Source organism: Coturnix japonica, chromosome 14, assembly GCF_054131305.1.
Source record: "Coturnix japonica strain WE chromosome 14, WE-NBRP24, whole genome shotgun sequence".
NCBI lineage: Eukaryota > Metazoa > Chordata > Aves > Galliformes > Phasianidae > Coturnix > Coturnix japonica.
Window position 1 is genome coordinate 5,318,832 of NC_140676.1, and position 19,427 is coordinate 5,338,258.

The 19,427-nt window shown below is 45.8% G+C and overlaps 1 protein-coding gene across 20 annotated transcripts in view; it reads right to left on the reverse strand.

Moving 5' to 3' along the window:
• Nucleotides 1–19,427, reverse strand: part of CHD2 (chromodomain helicase DNA binding protein 2) — a 46,847-nt gene that overhangs the window by 3,940 nt on the left and 23,480 nt on the right. For 14 of the 20 annotated variants that reach the window (XM_085514945.1, XM_085514939.1, XM_032446880.2 and 11 more), the window contains 25 exons: nt 18,887–19,011; nt 18,476–18,692; nt 18,038–18,127; nt 17,724–17,914; nt 17,076–17,264; nt 16,473–16,635; nt 16,185–16,337; nt 15,379–15,450; nt 14,237–14,386; nt 13,997–14,145; nt 13,589–13,685; nt 12,794–12,886; nt 12,155–12,328; nt 11,086–11,261; nt 9,587–9,628; nt 7,518–7,657; nt 6,940–7,081; nt 6,648–6,798; nt 5,203–5,325; nt 4,603–4,731; nt 3,725–3,865; nt 2,412–2,546; nt 1,066–1,244; nt 574–673; nt 151–376 (listed from right to left, as the gene is read on the reverse strand). In XM_085514945.1, coding sequence (XP_085371071.1) covers nt 151–376; nt 574–673; nt 1,066–1,244; nt 2,412–2,546; nt 3,725–3,865; nt 4,603–4,731; nt 5,203–5,325; nt 6,648–6,798; nt 6,940–7,081; nt 7,518–7,657; nt 9,587–9,628; nt 11,086–11,261; nt 12,155–12,328; nt 12,794–12,886; nt 13,589–13,685; nt 13,997–14,145; nt 14,237–14,386; nt 15,379–15,450; nt 16,185–16,337; nt 16,473–16,635; nt 17,076–17,264; nt 17,724–17,914; nt 18,038–18,127; nt 18,476–18,692; nt 18,887–19,011 — 3,547 coding nt within the window. Of the gene's footprint in view, nt 1–150; nt 377–573; nt 674–1,065; nt 1,245–2,411; nt 2,547–3,724; nt 3,866–4,602; nt 4,732–5,202; nt 5,326–6,647; nt 6,799–6,939; nt 7,082–7,517; nt 7,658–9,586; nt 9,629–11,085; nt 11,262–12,154; nt 12,329–12,793; nt 12,887–13,588; nt 13,686–13,996; nt 14,146–14,236; nt 14,387–15,378; nt 15,451–16,184; nt 16,338–16,472; nt 16,636–17,075; nt 17,265–17,723; nt 17,915–18,037; nt 18,128–18,475; nt 18,693–18,886; nt 19,012–19,427 lie in introns of those variants that run through there. The other 6 variants (XM_085514940.1, XM_032446884.2, XM_015873105.3 and 3 more) reach the window with 3 other exon arrangements.

A 19,427-nucleotide genomic window follows, 5' to 3' on the forward strand; every position in this document is an offset into this window, starting at 1 on the left:
TCATGTTTTCTAGCCCAGCAATAACAACAGCAATCACATACATTCCATCCCATCACCTTTAAACCCAAGCAACCACAATCCATGTCCAAAAGCAAACAAACAGCCACAAGGTTAGGAGTGAATGGCTGCTTCTGGTTTCCCAGCACTCACCCGTGTTGCTGAAGTGTCTCTTGGGGGGATGGCCGTAGCTTTCACGTGGGTGCCCGTGCATCTGCTGCTGGGCATGGGAAGGGGGCATGTGGAGCTTCTGGGAATGAGGATTGTGAGGCACGTGAGACTGGGACATGGTGGGATCACGGCTGGAGCCCGAAGGCTCCGGGCGGAACGGCTTCTTCATGCTGGGCATGCTGGCCATGTCCTCCTTCTTTTTCTGCTCCTGCAAAGGGTAAGAGAGAGTTACAGCTCAGCTGCTCTTCAACCACAACTCAGATTATGTGAGTCTGTCAGGCCCTGGGTTGGAGATCCCCCATTCTGTGGGCCACCCACCTCCTTGTGAAGCAGCTCTGCCCAAGTGCAGGCAAGCGCAACAAGCATTAAAGCAAGCACCCAGAGAAAAAGCACTTCCCATCTCACCTCCTCTTCCTGCGATCTTTTCTTATGAGCCATCTTGTAGAGTTTGTGCAGTTTTCTGGCATCGAATTCTGTGAACTTTGACACAAATATCCATAGGTTCCTGGAAGGACATGAACTTTCTCTGTTAATTGCTACGTGAGCTGTTCAACTGCCATCTGCTTCCAAACCAACACCAAATCAGTGCTGCCCTCTAAGGAAAACAGGCACATTCCAGCTCAGGACAGGATGTTTCAGGAGAGCTGGAACAAAGCCCTTCCAAGTAGAATGACTGTTTTGCACTGGTTTCTCTAAACTAGCTCTGAAATCAATTTAAATGAAACCAGCACAACTTGGAGACAAAACCCTCACCAGAGGCTGGTCAAGGACTGAATGGGCTACAGAACATGAAGTTTCTCTTACGTTCACGTTACTGATCCACATAAACCCCAGCAGCCTACAAGTGCCATTTAGATATATCACAGATTAGCAACAAGAGATAAAATGATCCCTCACCTTCTCCATAGCTTGATAAGATCCTGGTCAGTGTAGGCTTTAAGGCACTCAGAGATGCGGTCCCCAATTTTTAGGAGGCAGTTGCGTGTGTGCTCCAGCTGTTCTTGAACTGTCAGTCCCTTATCAGGCTTATCAAGTTGCTTCAGTGCTTTTTTTACTGGTCTCATCCTTTCCTTGCACTTGAGAAAGAAACAGAGTAGGAAGTGATTCACTTGGCAAAGGGCTCTGCAGTGTTCCCTTGTTAATCAGAGAGAGCTGAAAGTTCATTAGCATGAGATATTAGCTTTATCTAACCGTTAGGCAAGGAGAAATCATCTCTGAAAGCAGCAATTTGTTAGACATGCTGCAGAAAATAATCAGGAAAAGATGAGTCTCTCCATCTCCGCTGTCCCCCAGCCTCTTAGGGGTGAATAGTTTGCTTTGCATACAGTAAATGCACACAGGCTGATCCCAGGACAGGCAGGGAAGTGGAACTGAGCATTGACACGCTGAGCAAGCAGCCCCAGCTGAATTAGTGCTCTCAATAGCTTCCCTGTCCATCCCAGCCTGTGTTTGCTTTAATCTATTGCTTTTATTAAGACCAGGAGACATGAGATGAAAGCATCACCTTTTTCTACTGGAGGCATCAGCACTTTGCACAGACAGTACATCAGACAGGTTTCCACTGCCTGACTGGACCTTTCATGCACCACAGAGGGAAAATAAAAGGGGAAAAAAGAAAAGGCACAAAGATAACACAGGGCCTACAGGGAACACACAGATCTGAAAATACGGAGATTTCAAAGTATGGAACTGTTTTTAAAAACAGATACTTCAGCATTTCACTTTGCAAGTCAGGCAGAGGAGCATCTGTCACAACAACTTTCAATACAAAGGCTATTTTTACAAGCCTTGCAGGCATGTTTGCTGCCAGGGCATTTATACAACTCCAACAACTCCATACTGACTACAGCCATACAAGGTCACTCTTCAAGTCCCCTGCATTTGGCCACTTAGAACAACCCCAATGGCTCAGTGGCTCCTACAGCAGACAAGACTGCCACGTCAGGCTGCAGTATCATCTGTGACCCAGGCTACCAAGTGAGCAGTGGGAGTTTATCCTTCCAGTACTTGAAGGAACATAATAAAAATGAGGGGGAACAACTGCTTAGATGGGTTGATAGTTGTAGGGGGGGGATATGGGTTGATTATGGGTTGATAGTTTTAGTTTGAGGGGCTCTATGAGGAGGGTCTTTCCTTGCTGAAGTGGATTTACCTAAAACACACCCTCAGATAAAGTACAAGCAAACACTGGCTTACTGGGAGGCTCTGCCATTACCATCCCATCTCCTGAGGAAAATACTCACTATGCTGAATGTTTCTTGGTCCAGATCGTCATCCTCATCTTCTCCAATGGGGACTGGTTCACTCCCTGCTGTAATGTGGACAGGACCTTGTGATCTCTTCCCTTTACTTCCAGATTTGGCTTCACCACCTTTAGGCTTTACAAGAACAAATTACATCACATGATGAACCAGTCTGCAGAACCCCGCAAGTGATCCAAGTAACAGCCCGCACACTATTGTTACTGGCAGTTGTTAAACCCTGGGCACAGCTCCTACAACCTTCCTCCCAAGCTTTCAAACTGTTTTGCTGTAATGCCTCTGTTTAGCTTTATGTCATCCCTGAGGGAGCAAGAAGGAACTAAGAGCCAATGTTTTGGACCTGAATATTATTGTTATATTCATGGATAGAAAAAAACAGCATTGGAAGACTTGGAAGAGAGGTTAAGCTAAAGAATACATGCCCCTTGCAAAGAGCCTGGAGTAGTCTCATGTCTATGAAGACCTGCAACTTCATACAGCATCACTAGTCCTCAAACTAGCTGTTCTGGAAAGCAACCTCGGATTTAAATTAAGTGTGAATTTTGACTTATATGGTTTACCTGCAGTCAAAACCACATGAAAAATCACTGGAAAGCAAACCTTCCCCTACATATGCAATAAAGTTCCCTGGTCTGTACTCGTAACCTCAGTGTCAAAACACAGTGAGCACACAGTACACACCTGCTCACTGGACAGGTACATCAGGTAATCATTCCAGAACCTTTTACTTCTCTTCCAATCTGAATCCAGCCTAAAGGCAGTCGTACCCAAAATTCAAGGGACATTTTAGCCTATGACATACCCTTGGTGTTGAAACCTTCATTCTGATGAGTCCTGAACAGTCACAAGGTTAATCCAGTCTTGGCAGAATTGTCTGCTAGGTTATTTGGGGTGAATTTAAATTAGAGGGGAATGCAGACAAGTAGCTGCCAATCCTGTGATAAATCGCAGCTGAACATAACTTTGAACTGAGTGCTCCATGCTCTACACCATTTCTTCCTTAACATCAGCTATTGAGCCGTGCTGCTGTCACAGGGACAGCTGTACTTTGCAGGCAGTCCAACAGAATCTTCTTCCTTTTTGCTCCTTTTTCACAAGGCTTAGGATATGTCACCTTTTCCACTCCTTAGTGCAGTTCTGCACACTAAGAAGTTCAGGAAGGCTGCGAAATGGATAAGGACTCACCCTGGTGTTTTGTTAATGACTTCACACACAAGGTCTTTAATAGGACCCACGGCCTTATCCCTCCGTTCAGAGTTCCCTGGCCCTTAAACTTGCTCAAGAGTATTGCATACCTTCTCTTTCTTCTCTTTTGTCCTCTTTTTCTCTTTATCACTTTCCTTCTCCTTCTTAGTGCTTGTCTGTTTTTCCTTATTCTCTTTGTTCTCTTTCTTCTTCTGTTTCTTTTTCACTGGGCTCTTGTCCAAGCCATCATCCTAGAAAATCAGTCACGGCACAGTCAAAGCTGGAGTCCTTCACCTCACATACACATTCTTCCATAAAACGTGCATCTTTGAAAAGCAAGCATTTGTTGACATCCATCCAAATTTGCCCTCACACCTCTTTAACCTGACAGCAGGACCGGTGCTGCAATCCACCCAAACAACTCTGAACAACAGGGCATAAAAATTATACGAGCCCCTGGCAGACTTCAGATAAGCACCACTTTCCTATGCCAGTCGTGCTGGAGAACGCTCAGTCCATAAGGCAGATACTGATCAGAACACGAACAAAAAGCCTTAGACTACAAGCCAAACCACTCAATGACAGAAGGTTTTCTAAGCAACAGTATGACCTTGGTAAACTCCAGCTTCACGACTGGCTGATATACTGAAAAGGAAACAATTCTTCTTTCTCTCCTTTATAAGGGCAACAGATTTTGTCCTGAGACCACCTTTCCTCCAGGTCAGCACGTGGATGTTTGTGGCCCTTCTAAAATCCTCCCCAAAACACCTGAAGGACTGATCTGAAAGAGCAGGTGGGAAAGGTCCTTCTTCCACCTCAACAGTTGCATGTATTTTTTCTGTAAGCTTACTATTCTCATGTGGGAATGCTCTCTATTGCTCCCCTTGACCCCACAGGGCAATTGCCAGGGGTGCTTCTCAACGTGAGTTTCTGTAGTAACAGCACAGCCCGAGGAAACCTGGAAAGGCTGCTATTCAAGCTGACTCACCTTGACTTCACCTTCTTCTGACTGGTTGTCTGAGTGCCGAGGAGGGGAGAGTTCGTTCCCATGCTCATCTTTGACTTTGGGAGCCTTGTTCTCTTTCTTTACTCGTGGTTTCCTCTTCTTTAGCTTGCCCTGGAGAGAAGACAGAACAAGTCAGAACAAGGAAATACTGACAGCTGCTTCCTAGAGGCATAGCCCATCTCCTGAACGTCTCGCTAACAGCTGCAGCTCCTGCAGGGTGCCAGGATGCCTGGGGAACCGCGGGAAAGCTTGGCGGGCCACATACAAAATTAGACAAACAAATATCAGCCAGAAAGAGGAATAGCTTGTGAAATGTAAGAGGTCAAGGGAATATCTCAAACATCCATTGACTGGTGTATATGGAATTAAAGTGTGACACTGCAGTCCTTTGGTAAGTGCAATAACCAATTACACGTCCCCCACCAATTATCACTTCAGCATCACAGGGCAATCAGACAGCGAACAAGTCAATATTCTTTCATGTAAGACAAACTTAGTGACCTACCCACACAAGCTGTCTTGCCCCTACTACCAACCAACCCCTCACCCTGAGAAACTCTGAGCCAAGCAGCTGTGTCTCACCTCTTCCCCATCTTTCATATTTTCTTTCTTCTCCAGATCCTTCTTCAGCAGTTTCAGTAGATAATCAACTCGGGTCTGGAGCTGTTTTCCCTGAGGTTTCTTATCTGTCTCAACAGGCAGGATCTTCGATAAAGAAGAAAAAAAAAAAAAAGATACATTCACATGTACACATCAAACCTTGGCAAAAGAATTGCATGCTGGCAGCACTGCTTTCAGGTGCAGCGAATGGCTGGAGATGCTGCACCTTCCAGGGGGAATGACAAGGCTCAAACATTTCCACCAGCCTGAAGAACTTTACACAGACTCTCCCTGTCTATCCATAAGCAAAGCTCCAAGCAACAATCTCTCCCTGTGGCATTTTGCAGGTGAAAGGATCCTGAAGGCAGCTCTCTAGATTCTCTACAGGCTTGGAAGTGCAAAGGGGAAAAAAAAAGCCCTGCAAAATATATTTGGGACCTTGCACTGCAGTTCTGAGTCCACCCTCTTTGATTCAACAGATTCACTTGTGACAGCCTTGTCAGTGCAGCCTCGTCTTCTCTGGTGACCTCAGACATTGGTACAGCAATGTAGAAACACAAGACTTTTATTGGAAAACAAAGCTGCAAGGTACCAATTTGTGGAGAACGTATTTCAGCTCACCAGCTAAGGTTACTTTCTTGTTTCATTGGAAATTGGATGGTGTGTCTCAGGCAATTGTAAAATGACTTTTCTGAAACTTCACGTAGGAAGGATCTCGATCACAACCTGATCTTTGCTAAAAGCACTAGAGGGGATGTCATGGCAATGAAGCATATTGGCAGCCAAGCTGATGCAGCATCCCGGTGTTCCTCAGCCCAGCGCTGCAGTGCACACTCCTTCCACGGTGCTGACACAAAGGATGGCAGCTTATTTGTAACCGGGATCATTTCAATGTGGCCCTTATAAAGAGCTCATATGGGAATGACTGAGGAACAGAGGAAAGCGATAGAGGCTTTCCATCTGGCTTTGCTGTCACAGCCAGTCATAGAACCATACCCTGAACGCTAACACAGAGCACTCCTGACATAAACAGCCTAAAATCTGTGAAAAATAACTTAAAATAACTTCCACACACAGATTTGAACTCAGCTCTTTGTGAGTCGCTCACGGAAATATCAAGTCACAACTATAATGTACCCTCAATACTGTGCACAGAGCCACATGTGTCAGCATTACTCTTTTCTTCCTGCATCATTTCGGGGTGGTGCATATGGTACTGTTCAGAGAAGATTTACTGCCAATCAAATCAGACAACCCTGCTTTCCATCAAGCATGCAGCATTCCACAGAGGTTGCTGTTTCCCTTGTTATTATTTATTATTATTTTTGGAGTGGCTACAAACAAACATCTGTTTCTGGACTAAATCACATGTGTTCTCTATGAAGACTATAATGGACCCAATATAAGCAACATGCAAAGCCACCTACCTTATCAGATAACTTCAATTCCGGATCTGTTTTAATTAGTTCCCAGTTTCCATAACCATGCTCGTAAATTCCCACTAACAAGCGAGAATCCTCCTCCACTCCCCAGTCTACATCAAAATGGGCAGCTTTGACACGGCACGTCAGGCGGTACCTGAAGGCATTGCAAACATGAGCTGCTTTTAATGCTGCAGGGCTAAAGCAAACCCACATATCTAGGCTAGTCTCTTTCCACTACAAAATCCAAATGCCCCGAGTCTCTTTCTGTGCTGCCCATTTAGTCATTCAAACTCACTTCTTCCTTTCTTCTGGGTCTGCAGGGATGGATTTATGCAGCATTTCAAACTCCTCTTCGTGCTGGATGATGGATTTCACATTCACTTGGACACCAGAGATCTTGATGGTAGGCCCTCTTCTTTTCCCAGGTCCTTTTCCTGCTTAGTAACAAAACACAGCAACTAGGAATGGGTGTTTTAGTGTGGAAAAAAACAGTGCCTGGACAGACACACAGAGATCAACACCTCACAATTTCTTTAAAGAAAAACTGCTAACGTAGGTTCCCTGTATGATTTATCGTTATCAATCCACTTAGATCTGCATCTAAAGCATCCCCACACCTTCAAAATACATTTAAATACGCTGGAGTGTTGCTTCAGAAGTTTTATACATCAGAAGCAGCAGAAACGGTGTGGGAAACGCAGCCCTACATCTCCAAATCCCTGTGTATCTCTATTGGCAGCAGCTGCCTGGTGGAGATGGGATGATTTAAGAAGCTGCAGTGTGGAATAGCCACCCCGTTTCAGCAGCAAGGAATGGCTTCTCATCAGTTTATCGCTCACCAAAAACATTCTAACTGCAGCAGCTCTCACTTACTTTCACCTGGGTTTTCTTTCAGCTGCTCCTCATATTCCTGCATCGCTGACACACAGCTGTTGTGGATGAGTTCTCCTAAACGCTTCAGATCAGCCACGGACTTGTCCACCAGCTCAGCATCCCTGGCAATGCACTCCAGCCTGGGAAGGGGGAAAAACAAATTGCAAGTTTTATATTTTATGTAGCATTTCTTATCCCAATATCCCATTTCTTATGACCCGGGTCATTCTGTGATTCTGTGTGAGTGAAGCTGGCACAGGTTTTAGTTCTTTTTCCAGTTCTGACAACTGCAGCACAGTGCAGATGTAGCGTAACAGACCTGGTCCTTCAGCTTTTTCAGGTTTAAAGCAAAGGTGAGAACTGTCTATCGCTGGCACAACCAGCGCACTGACTGCCCAGCGTGCTTTATGCCCTCCTTGTCAGCGCTGCCTTAGCTCCATGTGGTGGTCAAAAGCTGCCATCTGCTGTCTCTCTTGCCTGGCTGAATTTCATAACATCAAGGCCCATACAAACCTTGCGTTTCACAACCAAAGAGTACAACCAGCTGAAAAAACAGTAGTTTCTCAGACAACACACGCAGGGATTCCTGCCCTGGCTCCAAGACCTCACTAAGGGTGCCAGCTTAGCAGACCCACCACATGCACCATCACCTTATCCATGCTGGAGCACAGCACTGGGGCTGTGCAGACCCAGAGTTGAGGGCAATGCCTTTCCCCACATCCCCATGAGAGGGAGAAAGATGAGAGAAAGATGCTGCGCATTCAATCTTGAGGTTGCAGAAGTTGCTCTGAAAGTAATGCCTCCTATTTGTTTCCACTTGAAACAACAAGAGATACGAAGAGCACAGCAACACCATTTGATATCGCAAATTCTCACGTACAAAACACTGCCCTTCAGCACTGTCACTACCATTAGCTGTGCATTTTGGCCAGCAATGAGAAGGAGCTTGCATGTCATGCTTGTAAAAAACTGCACCAGTGGAGGGGACCCACAGTTTCACAGCTGTAATTGCTAGGAGGATGTTGCCCATGGACTCCATCTTTCATCAGCACAAACAGATGGAAGTCAGAAGGTGCCAAATCCAGACTGTACAGTGGGTGTTGTAGGACAGACTAGCCAAGACTGGCAATGTGCTCTAATATCAAACTGGAGTAGGGCCTGGTATTATCATTGCCTTCTCTGATCTGACTCAGGAATTCTGAGCCTTCAGCTTACTCAGCACTACAATGTAGTGGACAGAGTTGATGGCTTGTCTGGGTTCCAGGAAACCCAGAAAGATCACCCCTTTCCTATCCCAAAAGACACTGCAGATCCCTTTATCCACTGAGGCCTTGTCTTGAAATTTTTCTTCTATGGAGGAACTGCTGTTTTAACTCCAGCTCATAGCGGTGACGCCACATCTTGTCACAAGTAACAGTGTGATCCAGTAAACTGTCACCTTCAGCCTCACATTGACTCTGTCGGTCCTGGCAAACTTGCACACAGCGTCTGTTCTGTGTGAGCATTCACAGTACCCACCTTGCACAAACTCTCTGATATTCCAACATTGGCACCATCATTTCCAATGCAATGAAGGCAGTACTCAGCTCTGTACACAGTTCCCTCACCATAATCTCCCAGTTCATGGGAAGGCTCAACTTCTACTGCCCTGCTGCCAAGACCTGCCTCTGATGTCAGTGGCCAACATCATAAAACAGGAGCATTGCTTTTGCAGCAGCCCTTGTAACATGTATGGAGAAACTTGACCAGTGTTTTGGGTCACGTTTGCTGTTCAGGCAGCTGCTCCTGCTTCTTTCAAGGCAGGATGGAAAAGCCCTGAGGGCCAGATTGTGCCAGCAGCACTAGTGATCCAGCTGCTCTTTGGGCAGTAGTCATCAGTGCCCACCAACTGAGACATGAGAGACCATATGGTAGTGTTGAGTTACTGGAGCACATGACAGCAAACTTGTTGGGCTCTGTGCTGTCAGGTGAGGCTGACAAACACCTACAGCAGTGCGTGTATGGCAGTGCTCAGAAACACAACATTTCCCCACAAGAAACCTCTGGAGAAAGGCCAGGTTGAGACTTACCGCTCAAGAGGCAGTCCAAACTTCTTGTAAGCCTTGATAAACCTAAGAAAACAACAAAACAAAACCAAACAAAGAACTAAAGCAACTGCCATAAAACACGTGTCCAATCTCACAAATACGTTTGGATGTATTAATTACAGCCTGTCATATTATCAACCTCACATTCCACACTGATTAGCTAAGCATCGCTCAGGACTGGGGAGCTTAATCCATTAACCCCCCTCCCCCCCCAAAGAGTTCTGTGACCTCAGCTGGAGAAGAACAGAACATTGGTATGAATGTCAGATGTTTGACAGATGACAAAAAAGAGGAGAGACAACCATAGTGTAAAAAATAAATAGGAGAAAGCATCAGCTCTCACCCTGTTGGTAATTAATAACTTCAATTTCCAAAGATTAAAGAGGCATTAAATCAACGTCATTAGTAATTTTAAAGCTTGGGCTGTAAGTGTAACAACCTCTTGCAGAACAGCCAAATGCAGGGCAATCCATCACCCAGCCTTGCAGACAAGAATTGCTATTTACGTTTACTTCTTACCTTTTGTTGTGAAAATCACTGCCATTGCTAATGGCACCTTCAAGGCAAGTGTCAGACACTGTGGCTGTGACTGAACAGTGCTTTGTGCTGGGAGTAGACTCAATGGCTCAAACTAACAGATTATTTTTAAATGAGCTACTTTTTCCTTTCTTTTTTTTCCCCCATCTTTTCCTCTTTCAGACACAGCACTTTAACCAAAACAGCTGTTATAGGTCACACTGCAACACCTCTTTCCTCCTCGCTGGTTTTGTGGCTGTATATATGGCATCTACCACAATGCAAAAAGGTTTAACATCTCCCATTTTAAAATGCATTTATTAGACACAGAAGCAACGAAGACTCTCAAACCCTGTTCTGTTTTTGGCTGAACCTCTGGGCAGAGCCATAGGACAAAGGCCCGAGGGAAAGGCTTGAGAAGGAGAAGAAAACATGAGAAGAAAATAATACTTTGGAATTCAGCCCCCAGCTGACTCCTGGGACACAGTGCAGGAGAGGATACACTATTGCTCTGATTGACTGGACCACTGCTTCTCGTGGGGTTTATTTTGCCAGACAGAGGCTGCCTTTCACTTCGGCTTAACTCATCAGGACTGCTGCCAGAAAAATGTCAGGAAGGCCAGAGACCTTGGCTTCTCCAGCACTATCTCATGGCATTTAAGTCTCATATGTAATACAGAATCCACACGGTTCAGGTTGATGGTTGCCTCAAGGATTGGTTCTATGAAGGTACCAGTTGGACTGCAGTCTAACTGAAGACAATCCAGCCCATTTTGCTCAGATTTGAATATTAAGGTCATCAGTCAGTAGCAAAAGAATTGTACAGAAGCTGTTCCAAAGAACTAGCTTCAATAAACCACTGACATGCTTACAGCTGAACATCTCTTGGATTATCTAGGCATTTCCAACACCCGTGTGGGGTTTCTATACTTGTTTACTGAACCATCCTATTGCTTAGCACTGACCTCCGGATTTCAGCATCAGTAAATCCTTCCACAGTATCTTTTCTAACGCTCCGAGGGCGTCCACGGCGCTTTGGTCTCTTCTCATCATCGGTATCATCAGTCTCACTTTCTGACCCCGATGATCTTTGAAGCCTTCTCTTTGTCTCTGCATCTGATTCACTGTCATTTGTTTGAGCCTGTATGCAGCAGAAGGATAGCAGGGCTGTTTAACTGCTAATCTGATGGTCTTTTCCATCCCTCCCATGCACTGACACTGTTTTATGTTGAATCAACTCAGCACCATTTCCTGAAGATGCAGAAGATTGTGTAATCAAACCAGTATGGTTATGCATACTTGCCATTTCTGGCTAGCTAAGACTCCCATGGCCATCCTTCCTTTACAGCCTTTAGTTTCCCAACCGCATGTTGATTTATTAAGGTATAAGACCTTAAAACACATTAATTTTCCATGGTTTTGTGCCATAGTATCCTAGGAGTATCTGGAGTATTTTGAAAACCAGGACACCTGGGAAGTGAGGTGCAATTGCAACAACTGCCATCATCCAATACAAATGATTCTTCCTTCTCTAGCTTCCACTTTAAATCTTTTCCTCATCTTATCCCGTAGAACAGTTCACAATCCCTCTAAAGTCCCATATCTCAGCAGTTTCACAGACTGCTTCCTGTTGGATCTGAGTAGATCACAACATCTGAAAACAACCTTAGGAAGATGGTACCTCTTTTGCCCTCAAGAGAACATTTAGGCAAGAATAGCTGTAGAGCCCAAGGAAAAGAAACAGCCTGGAAATGACAAACTTCAATAACATCTGCAGTTGTTTTGCCCTGTGCTCACTACAGGTTTTCTTTGTCTAACTAACATGAGTTGCACCAAATCCCGTGTGAGCTCCTACACTGCATGACAAACCATGGGTCTAATCCTTGCTGTCAACAAGAGGCCGATGTGCCACCCTCTGAGGGTTACCCCTAACCAGCTTTGGAGATGGGGCAGAAGCACAGGAAAGCTTCCCTACAAGCATTGTCTTTTCCAGCTCTGGCCTCCAGCCCCTCAGCTCTTGGAGATGTGCTGTACCTTTTTCGTTGAGCTCCGGATGCGAGGCAGCATGTAGATTTCCTCCAGTTCTTTCTGCCTTTCTTCCTCCTCCACTTTCTTCCTCTGCTCCTCTGGAATGATATCGTCCCAGTCCTTCTGGGGCCGCTCGTCCAACTCTGTCTCTTCCTCCTCCATGGTTGCAAAGTTCGCCACCTTTTATAAGCAAAGAAACACTTTCATAAATTCCCTCCCCTGGCAGGAATATCCCAGAGCTGTCTGCTAAGCTTCAACTTATTCTCCATAGGAGTTCTGCCAGCGTTTCCATGATTATTGTATAACTGATCCTTATGTCACTACATTCCTGGTCCTTTGCCACGTCTTTGGGCTAACAACTCTTGAGAAAGTACGTGCAGTTTAAAAAGAACTGCTGAGCCTAAGTTATCGTTTTTGCTTCCAAATTTGGTAAATTCAGCATTTTATTCACAGCCTTCAAGACCACTTAAAAGGAAATGAATACCTACACATCTGCCCTGCTATTAAGTCCAGGCAGCCCCTCAGAAAGCCGCTTTGTACAGAGCACCTCTCCCTGGGCCTGATTTGTCCTGTCTGTTCCCAACCTCACCGTTATAACAAGACACGGGGAGCCACGTTCCTGCACCACACTACAAGGGTCTGTACCTTGAACTGTGAAAGCAGCTCATCAGTGGCACTGGTGGACACTTCATTCTCTCGTGTTTCAGCCAAACGCAGAATCTCATCAATGTCCATCTCCTAACAGTCAGAAAGGAAAACGTGTCAAAGAGAAGGAAGGAACAGAAGGCTTTGAGAACAGACTTGCAGGGTACAATAGTTAAATACTGATTGTGCTGATATGTCCTAAATAAAGTTCTAACATCTGCAGGGTGTCATCGGTGAGGGGCAGGAATGAACTATCTCAAGTGGTACAAAAGAGTATAAATGCAGTGACAGAAGAAAAAGAACATCAAGGCCGAGCAGCAGGGAAATTTTTCCAACAGTGAGATGTATAAACTCTTTCCCCCAGGGGTGGCTCTGCTACTTGAGCCATTAAGAGAATTGGTCACAGCACTCAATAATAAACTGCCTAGCACTGCTGTGATGAGAAAGGAGGGAGTGACCTGTTTGACTTCACTTTGCTGGCTCCAGTGTCTTCACAAGAACAACCCAAAAAGAAGGAAGCTGGAGATGCTCGGAGGAGGCAGGGAGCAGAGCTTTCCTCAAGCTGTGCTACAACAAACTCATGAATTCTACGGAGTCTGGGGACTCTCTTCTGGTGACCATTGTTACTTAACCCCCAACAGCAGCCCCTGATCTCAGCACCAGAGCTCTCTTCCTTCTGGGACTCCCGTGCATCCTGTGTACCAGCTCACACAAAGAGTGAGCAGACATAAATACATCCCCAATGCAGACCTGCAGTGGACTACCAACAGTGATGTTATTTCAGCGTCAAACTACCTGAGGCTCTGACTCTTCCCCTTCGAGCTCCTTAAAGAGATCTTCAGCTCCAAACTTCAGAATAGCTGTCAGCTCTTCTTTGTTGAAAGGATTTGAACTGCAAACAGAAAGGAGAATGAAGAAGGGTTTAGAGCTGTTAAGTCAGTTTTGTCACAGCACAAAACCATTCTGAAGTTTTTCCTATTTAAAATGAGGAGCAAACAGGTAATGCATTTCCAATTCTGACCATCTTTATCCTCTGTGTCCAAACTAATGATTGTGTGAGGTGAATTAACGGAAGCTCCCATTACTTATTAGTGAAAGCTCTTTTCTGCCCCATGCCCGATCAAATGAGTAGATATCAGAAGGTGAAGCTGGTTATACCACATGCTCTATCAGATGTATCTGCCTCCTGACACAACCACCTACTTGGATCGCCCAGAGTTGTTGTCCAGAACAGTCCGTCCAGTGGTGTCCATACGCTGGATCACCAAATGATCCAGCACCATTTTCTTCTTGGCCCTCTCAATGATCTCCTCCTCAACTGTACCCTTTGTGACCAGGCGGTAAATATTCACCTGAAAGGCCAGAGAAGAACACAGCTATTTTCCAGGACCTGAACACTGTGCTGACACAGCGATGCAGGTAACTCCAGGTAACTCTTCTGACCTGTTTCTTTTGTCCAATGCGATGAGCCCGAGCCTGAGCCTGAAGATCATTCTGGGGGTTCCAGTCCGAATCAAAGATAACAACAGTATCAGCAGAGGCCAAATTAATTCCCAGCCCTCCAGCTCGTGTTGACAGCAAGAAACAGAAGTCCTGGGGGGAAAAACAACAACAAAGTTAGTCAGTCTATCACAGTGGATATAAAATAGTACTGGTGACTACAAAGTCACACAAGGAAACCAAGGGAGGCTCTGGTGCGCTCGTACTTCATTTGAAGAGGAGGAAAAGCCTGAAAACCAAGGCACAAAGGAGGAAGGTCAGGGAAGGGCACCTTGGAGTCACTTCTGAAGGTCAGATCACGCTGTTCATCAGATCCCCATGAAGGCAGCAGACAGACACGTGCTTTTGTTGTCTGCAGTCTGTTGGGAGTGAGATCAGTTCCAAACACGGAATGTTTGAGTCGCTGCCCAAATGTGCAGGGTGCCAGGACAGAATCAGGATCATCTGAGATCCTCCAGGAGAGGGGAAACAGCAGCTCCCATGGACAGCCCTCCTCCCTTCTCTCCCACCCACACTTCTGCATTCTCACATTTATTTATTACATTCCCCACCATCACGAAGCACCTTCTTCACCTCCTGTGCCAATCAAGAGCTGCCACCAGTGCAGGCTCCTGGAGTGAGGACAGACATTTCCCATGGATGGGGGATGGCCTGTGAGTCAGCAAACCCTGACAAGAAGCTCAGCATGTCCTCTCCTATTACACTGGAGACTTTCACCTCCAATAACCAGACTTCCTTCACTGCCTACCTGTGCTTAAAATCTCTCTTTTGCCTATGCCATTTCATATCCACAAACCATTTCAGACTGGAGGATTTATTTAGCAAGTGGTTCACTCCTCAGACTATAAGGAGAGAATTGGTAAATTCTGGCTCTTCCCAGCCTCTTTGGCACTATCTGGAAATGCGTCTCAGAGCCCCATCCTTTAGATGTGGGAGATTTGAAACAAGCGATATGGATGACTGCAAAACATGTTGTGTTGGTATTAAAAGGGGCCAGGTGTCCTGTAAGAAGGAATGAACTGAGCTAATTCCCTCCTGCCACCCGTCAGACCCCACTGGAGGCAGGTAAGACCCATCTGCCATACCTCAGAGCCGTCGGCGTTGAAGTGGTCCAGCGCCTGCTTTCGGATCTCCCCTTTGATTGAGCCGTCCAAGCGCTGGGGAAAAAACGAAAATCAGCAATAACAACTGAAAATAAAGAAGGAAAAGAGCCCCGTAGAACTGTTGCAACCAAGTTCTGGGAGCCTGATAGCCCCCTTCCCCTGCCTGTAGTGTTTAATCATTATAAATAGCCACCAATTAAAAATAGCTACACTGCGTTGCAAGGGCAGGAGGTGGTATGCTCAGGCAGCAGTCACACAGCAGTGACGCTCCAGCTCCTCTTACAGGCTCCCAGCCAGGATCTCTGCATTGGCTATCCTCTCCTCGGGGTTTATCACAGGATGAAGGCCAGAGCAGGAGCTCAGCAGAGGAGGTGTTTTGCAGAGATGGGGCTTTATGCAGGTTTATGCCCATCATTTTGACTTTCACTTTATACATCATTACTGAGCTGCTCTAAGAGCAGTCTTCATTTACAGCTCTCAAAGGACATGCCACTATCCTCAATTACAAACAGCAAGAGATCTACAAAGAGAGACGTGTCATGCCCAAGAGGCAGCATCAGACACAGAGCGAGGCATCCCACGCTCTCAGCTGGCTTCTGCTTCTCCATATGTCCCCTTCCTTGAGTGTCACACTGAAACGAAGGCACTTTCCAGTTCCATCCAATGCATTTCAGAAGAACAACCCGTAACCCAACCACTGTGCCCTGAGAACCTGAGTGCCCCTCACTGCCCAGTCTCCCTCCTTATTTTCTTGAATTTTCAGGTGAAGCCCATGTGCCATTTCTCACCTGGAAAGGATAGTGTTTGATAGTCAGGTACTCTGCCAAGATGTCCAGCATCCTCACCATCTGGGAGAAGATCAGGACTCTGTTGCCTCTGTCCCGCAGCCTGGTCAGCAACTTGTCCAAGAGAATTAGCTTCCCACTGCTCCTAATCAGAGACTGAAAAAGTAACCGTCATTCCAGCTGCTGCTTTCCAACCACACCCCTATGTACACTAGAGAACTGTTCTCAGAGGGAGAACGGCAGGAAGCAGAAAACTAAGGAAAAATAAAGATAAGCAACGTCTCTGCCCACCTGCAGGGTCTCAGTGCCATTCTCTCTCTCATTTTCCTCTGGAGGCTTGATAAGGTAGCAGTGGTTGCAGCACTTTTTCAACTCCATCACGATGTTTAAGAAACCAGACGTGCTTCCTCTTGTTCCCTTTGAAAGAGCCTTGTAGTTTCTTGTCAGAATCCACCTGCAGACAGGAAAATAAACAGACCAGATCATTTCACAGTGCAAATCAGGCCTGCTGGAGTCCGAGATGCAAAACCTTCAGGGACACCTTAATTCAGGCATCAGTTTTTACACTCTTCCCTACCACTACAATTCTGTGCTGAGCTTTACTCCACCAAGATACAGTCCCTGCCCTACAAAGCTGGCCAGCTGGATTAGTATGATACTAGAAAAGCATATCCAGTGATTCAGAGCTGGGTAAACACGAGGGGGAGATACCACCCAATCCTACCTTGTTTTCCTACTGGGAAGCCCTTCCTGCTACAGGTGTTGGCTGCCACACTGATGCCTTCTGAAGAACACAGCGTACTCTGCCCTACATATACTGTGCATGTTCTCAAGTCACAAAGAAAGATGCGTCCATTTCTGCTGGTACTCCCAATAACTTAATAAAGGACTCACTTGTAATACTGCTTCTGCAAAGCAGACATTTCCACACGGAGGATCTGCTCCACTTTGGCTGGCAAAGATTTCTCCACATCCTTCTTCACTCTGCGTAGGAGAAACGGCTCCAGGACTTTGTGAAGGCTCTGGTAGCCATTCTCTCTACCTTTCCCATGATCTTCTTCAAAATCTTCCCAGAACTCAAACCTAGCAACAGAGTAATAGAAAGGAGTTGGAATACCTTGTCTTGTGGTACCGTAAAGCATCACAATGAAATAGGAGACCATCAAGTCTATGTACGTACAGTGAAGGATAGAAAGTTCACTTTTCTCTGGCTAATTGAGCAGACTGGTGGCAAAGCCAGCAGCTCTCTGGGTTTAAGTACCTCCAAGTATTTTATTTTTGAGCTTCACGGTTCCACATCAACTTCCAGGAACCAAAATCCCAGGTTTCCCAATATTTACTTTGATGTCACCTGTTAGCATTTACCTAGCAGCAGTTTCTGAACTTCAAACAGTGCCCATCATTTTCCTCACCAGTGTTTGTTCCCCTCAGAACGGTCTAACTCCATTCAGGGATTTCTGCCATTCTGCTCATCCTCAAGTGTAATCAGTGCACAAGACAAACATACAGAGGTATTTTATGAAGCACCAAAAGGATTCTTACTTCTCAGGCATGATGAAATGCAGCAGGGACCAGAGCTCTTTGAGTGAATTTTGAAGCGGAGTGCCAGTGATCAGCAGCCTGTGGTTGGACTTGAAGTCAATCAGTGTTTTGTACAGCAAAGAGTCATCATTTTTCAAACGATGGGCTTCATCCACGCCTAGAAAGGCCCAGCTAATACTTCCCAAAACAGCCTGGAGGAAAAGAAGTGTTCTCCATCACCACAGAAGAAAGAGAGGTGAAACCCACTAGTCACAGACTGGCTTCCCCATTTGCAAGAGAGGATCTAAATATAACACCCTTGGACCTCCACCCACCTTGTCTTTGAGGAGGATCTCATATGTTGTGATAAGCGCGTTGAATTTCAACCTTTTAGACTGAGAGTGGATCCACTCATACTCACGTATCTGCAAGAAACAACAGATGCTACCATCAAGCAACATTACCAAACTGGGTTAACAATCATTAATTCACTGTAGCTACAGCTAGGATCTCCAATCAAGTCCAAGCTCTAGTGTTCAGTGTGCTATTCAACGAGCAAAGGGTGTCCAAGGACCTCATCATCTGACTACCGACACCACTAGGCTCACAACACGCTTTCATTGCCTTGTCTAAATAACTCAGAGGACCATCAGCAGCGTCCATCAGCTGCTCCAGCAGATAGCATGTCACACACATTACATACTGCATGGAAGTGCTGCATCACACCCAGCGCTTCCATCCAACTCCACAAGCTTTGCTGTCAGATTACACACCATGTTCCTGCTCATGAGGTCACCGATGTAAACCACCACGTTGATCTCAGGTGCCCACACTTCAAACTCTCTCTGCCACGAGGTGAGAGTCGACAGAGGAACCACCACCAGGAAGGGACCGTACAGCTGGTGCTGGTGGAAAAGGTACGACAGGAATGAGATTGTCTGAATCGTCTTCCCCAGGCCCATTTCATCAGCCAGGATCACACTGTTGTTCCTGAGAAGGAAGAGAACAAACCTAAGTCCTGATTTAATGCGTTTGTATCCTTTCAAGCTGCAAAAACAAGCTGGGCAAAAATCTCACTTGAGAACAAGAGGGTCAGATCCCACTGGGACAAAGCTTAGGAGACCCAAAATGAACATAGCTCATTTGCAGCGTTGACCAGAGCATCACTTAGTGTATGTACTTACTTGCACCACGAGTGAGCCAGCCAGTTGAGGCCCTCCAGCTGGTAATCTCGCAGCTCCAGGTTCTCACTGCCAATATAAGAAGGCTGTTTCTTCAAGGCAACAAATCTTGGTCTCTGCTTCAATACCTGAGGAAAAAAAATATACCATAACCAGAAGAAAAAGACAAGGTAAGGTGGAAAACTCAGCAATGAAATCTGCAGAGTGTAGATTGGTTTGTCAGTTATTGTCCATCCACATTTTCTTATCTATTTCTGGTAAATGCAGTTCTAATGCCACTAAGCATCATTATGTTTTGCCTGCTGATCTCCAGTCCTGATGATCAGGGCTGAGTCCCCCCACGAGTGCAATAAGCCATATATGATGCCTATTAGATGGAACAAACTCCATTTTCTGTTTTGGCCCCTTCTGTTTTTAATCCCATTAACTCTCCATCTCTCCCACACTGTATCAGCATCTTGCAGACTTCCTCATCTCCCTGGTGTGCTGTTTATCCATTCAAGTGATATTAAAAATCTGCATTGCTGTAGCAGCACCTCTTCAG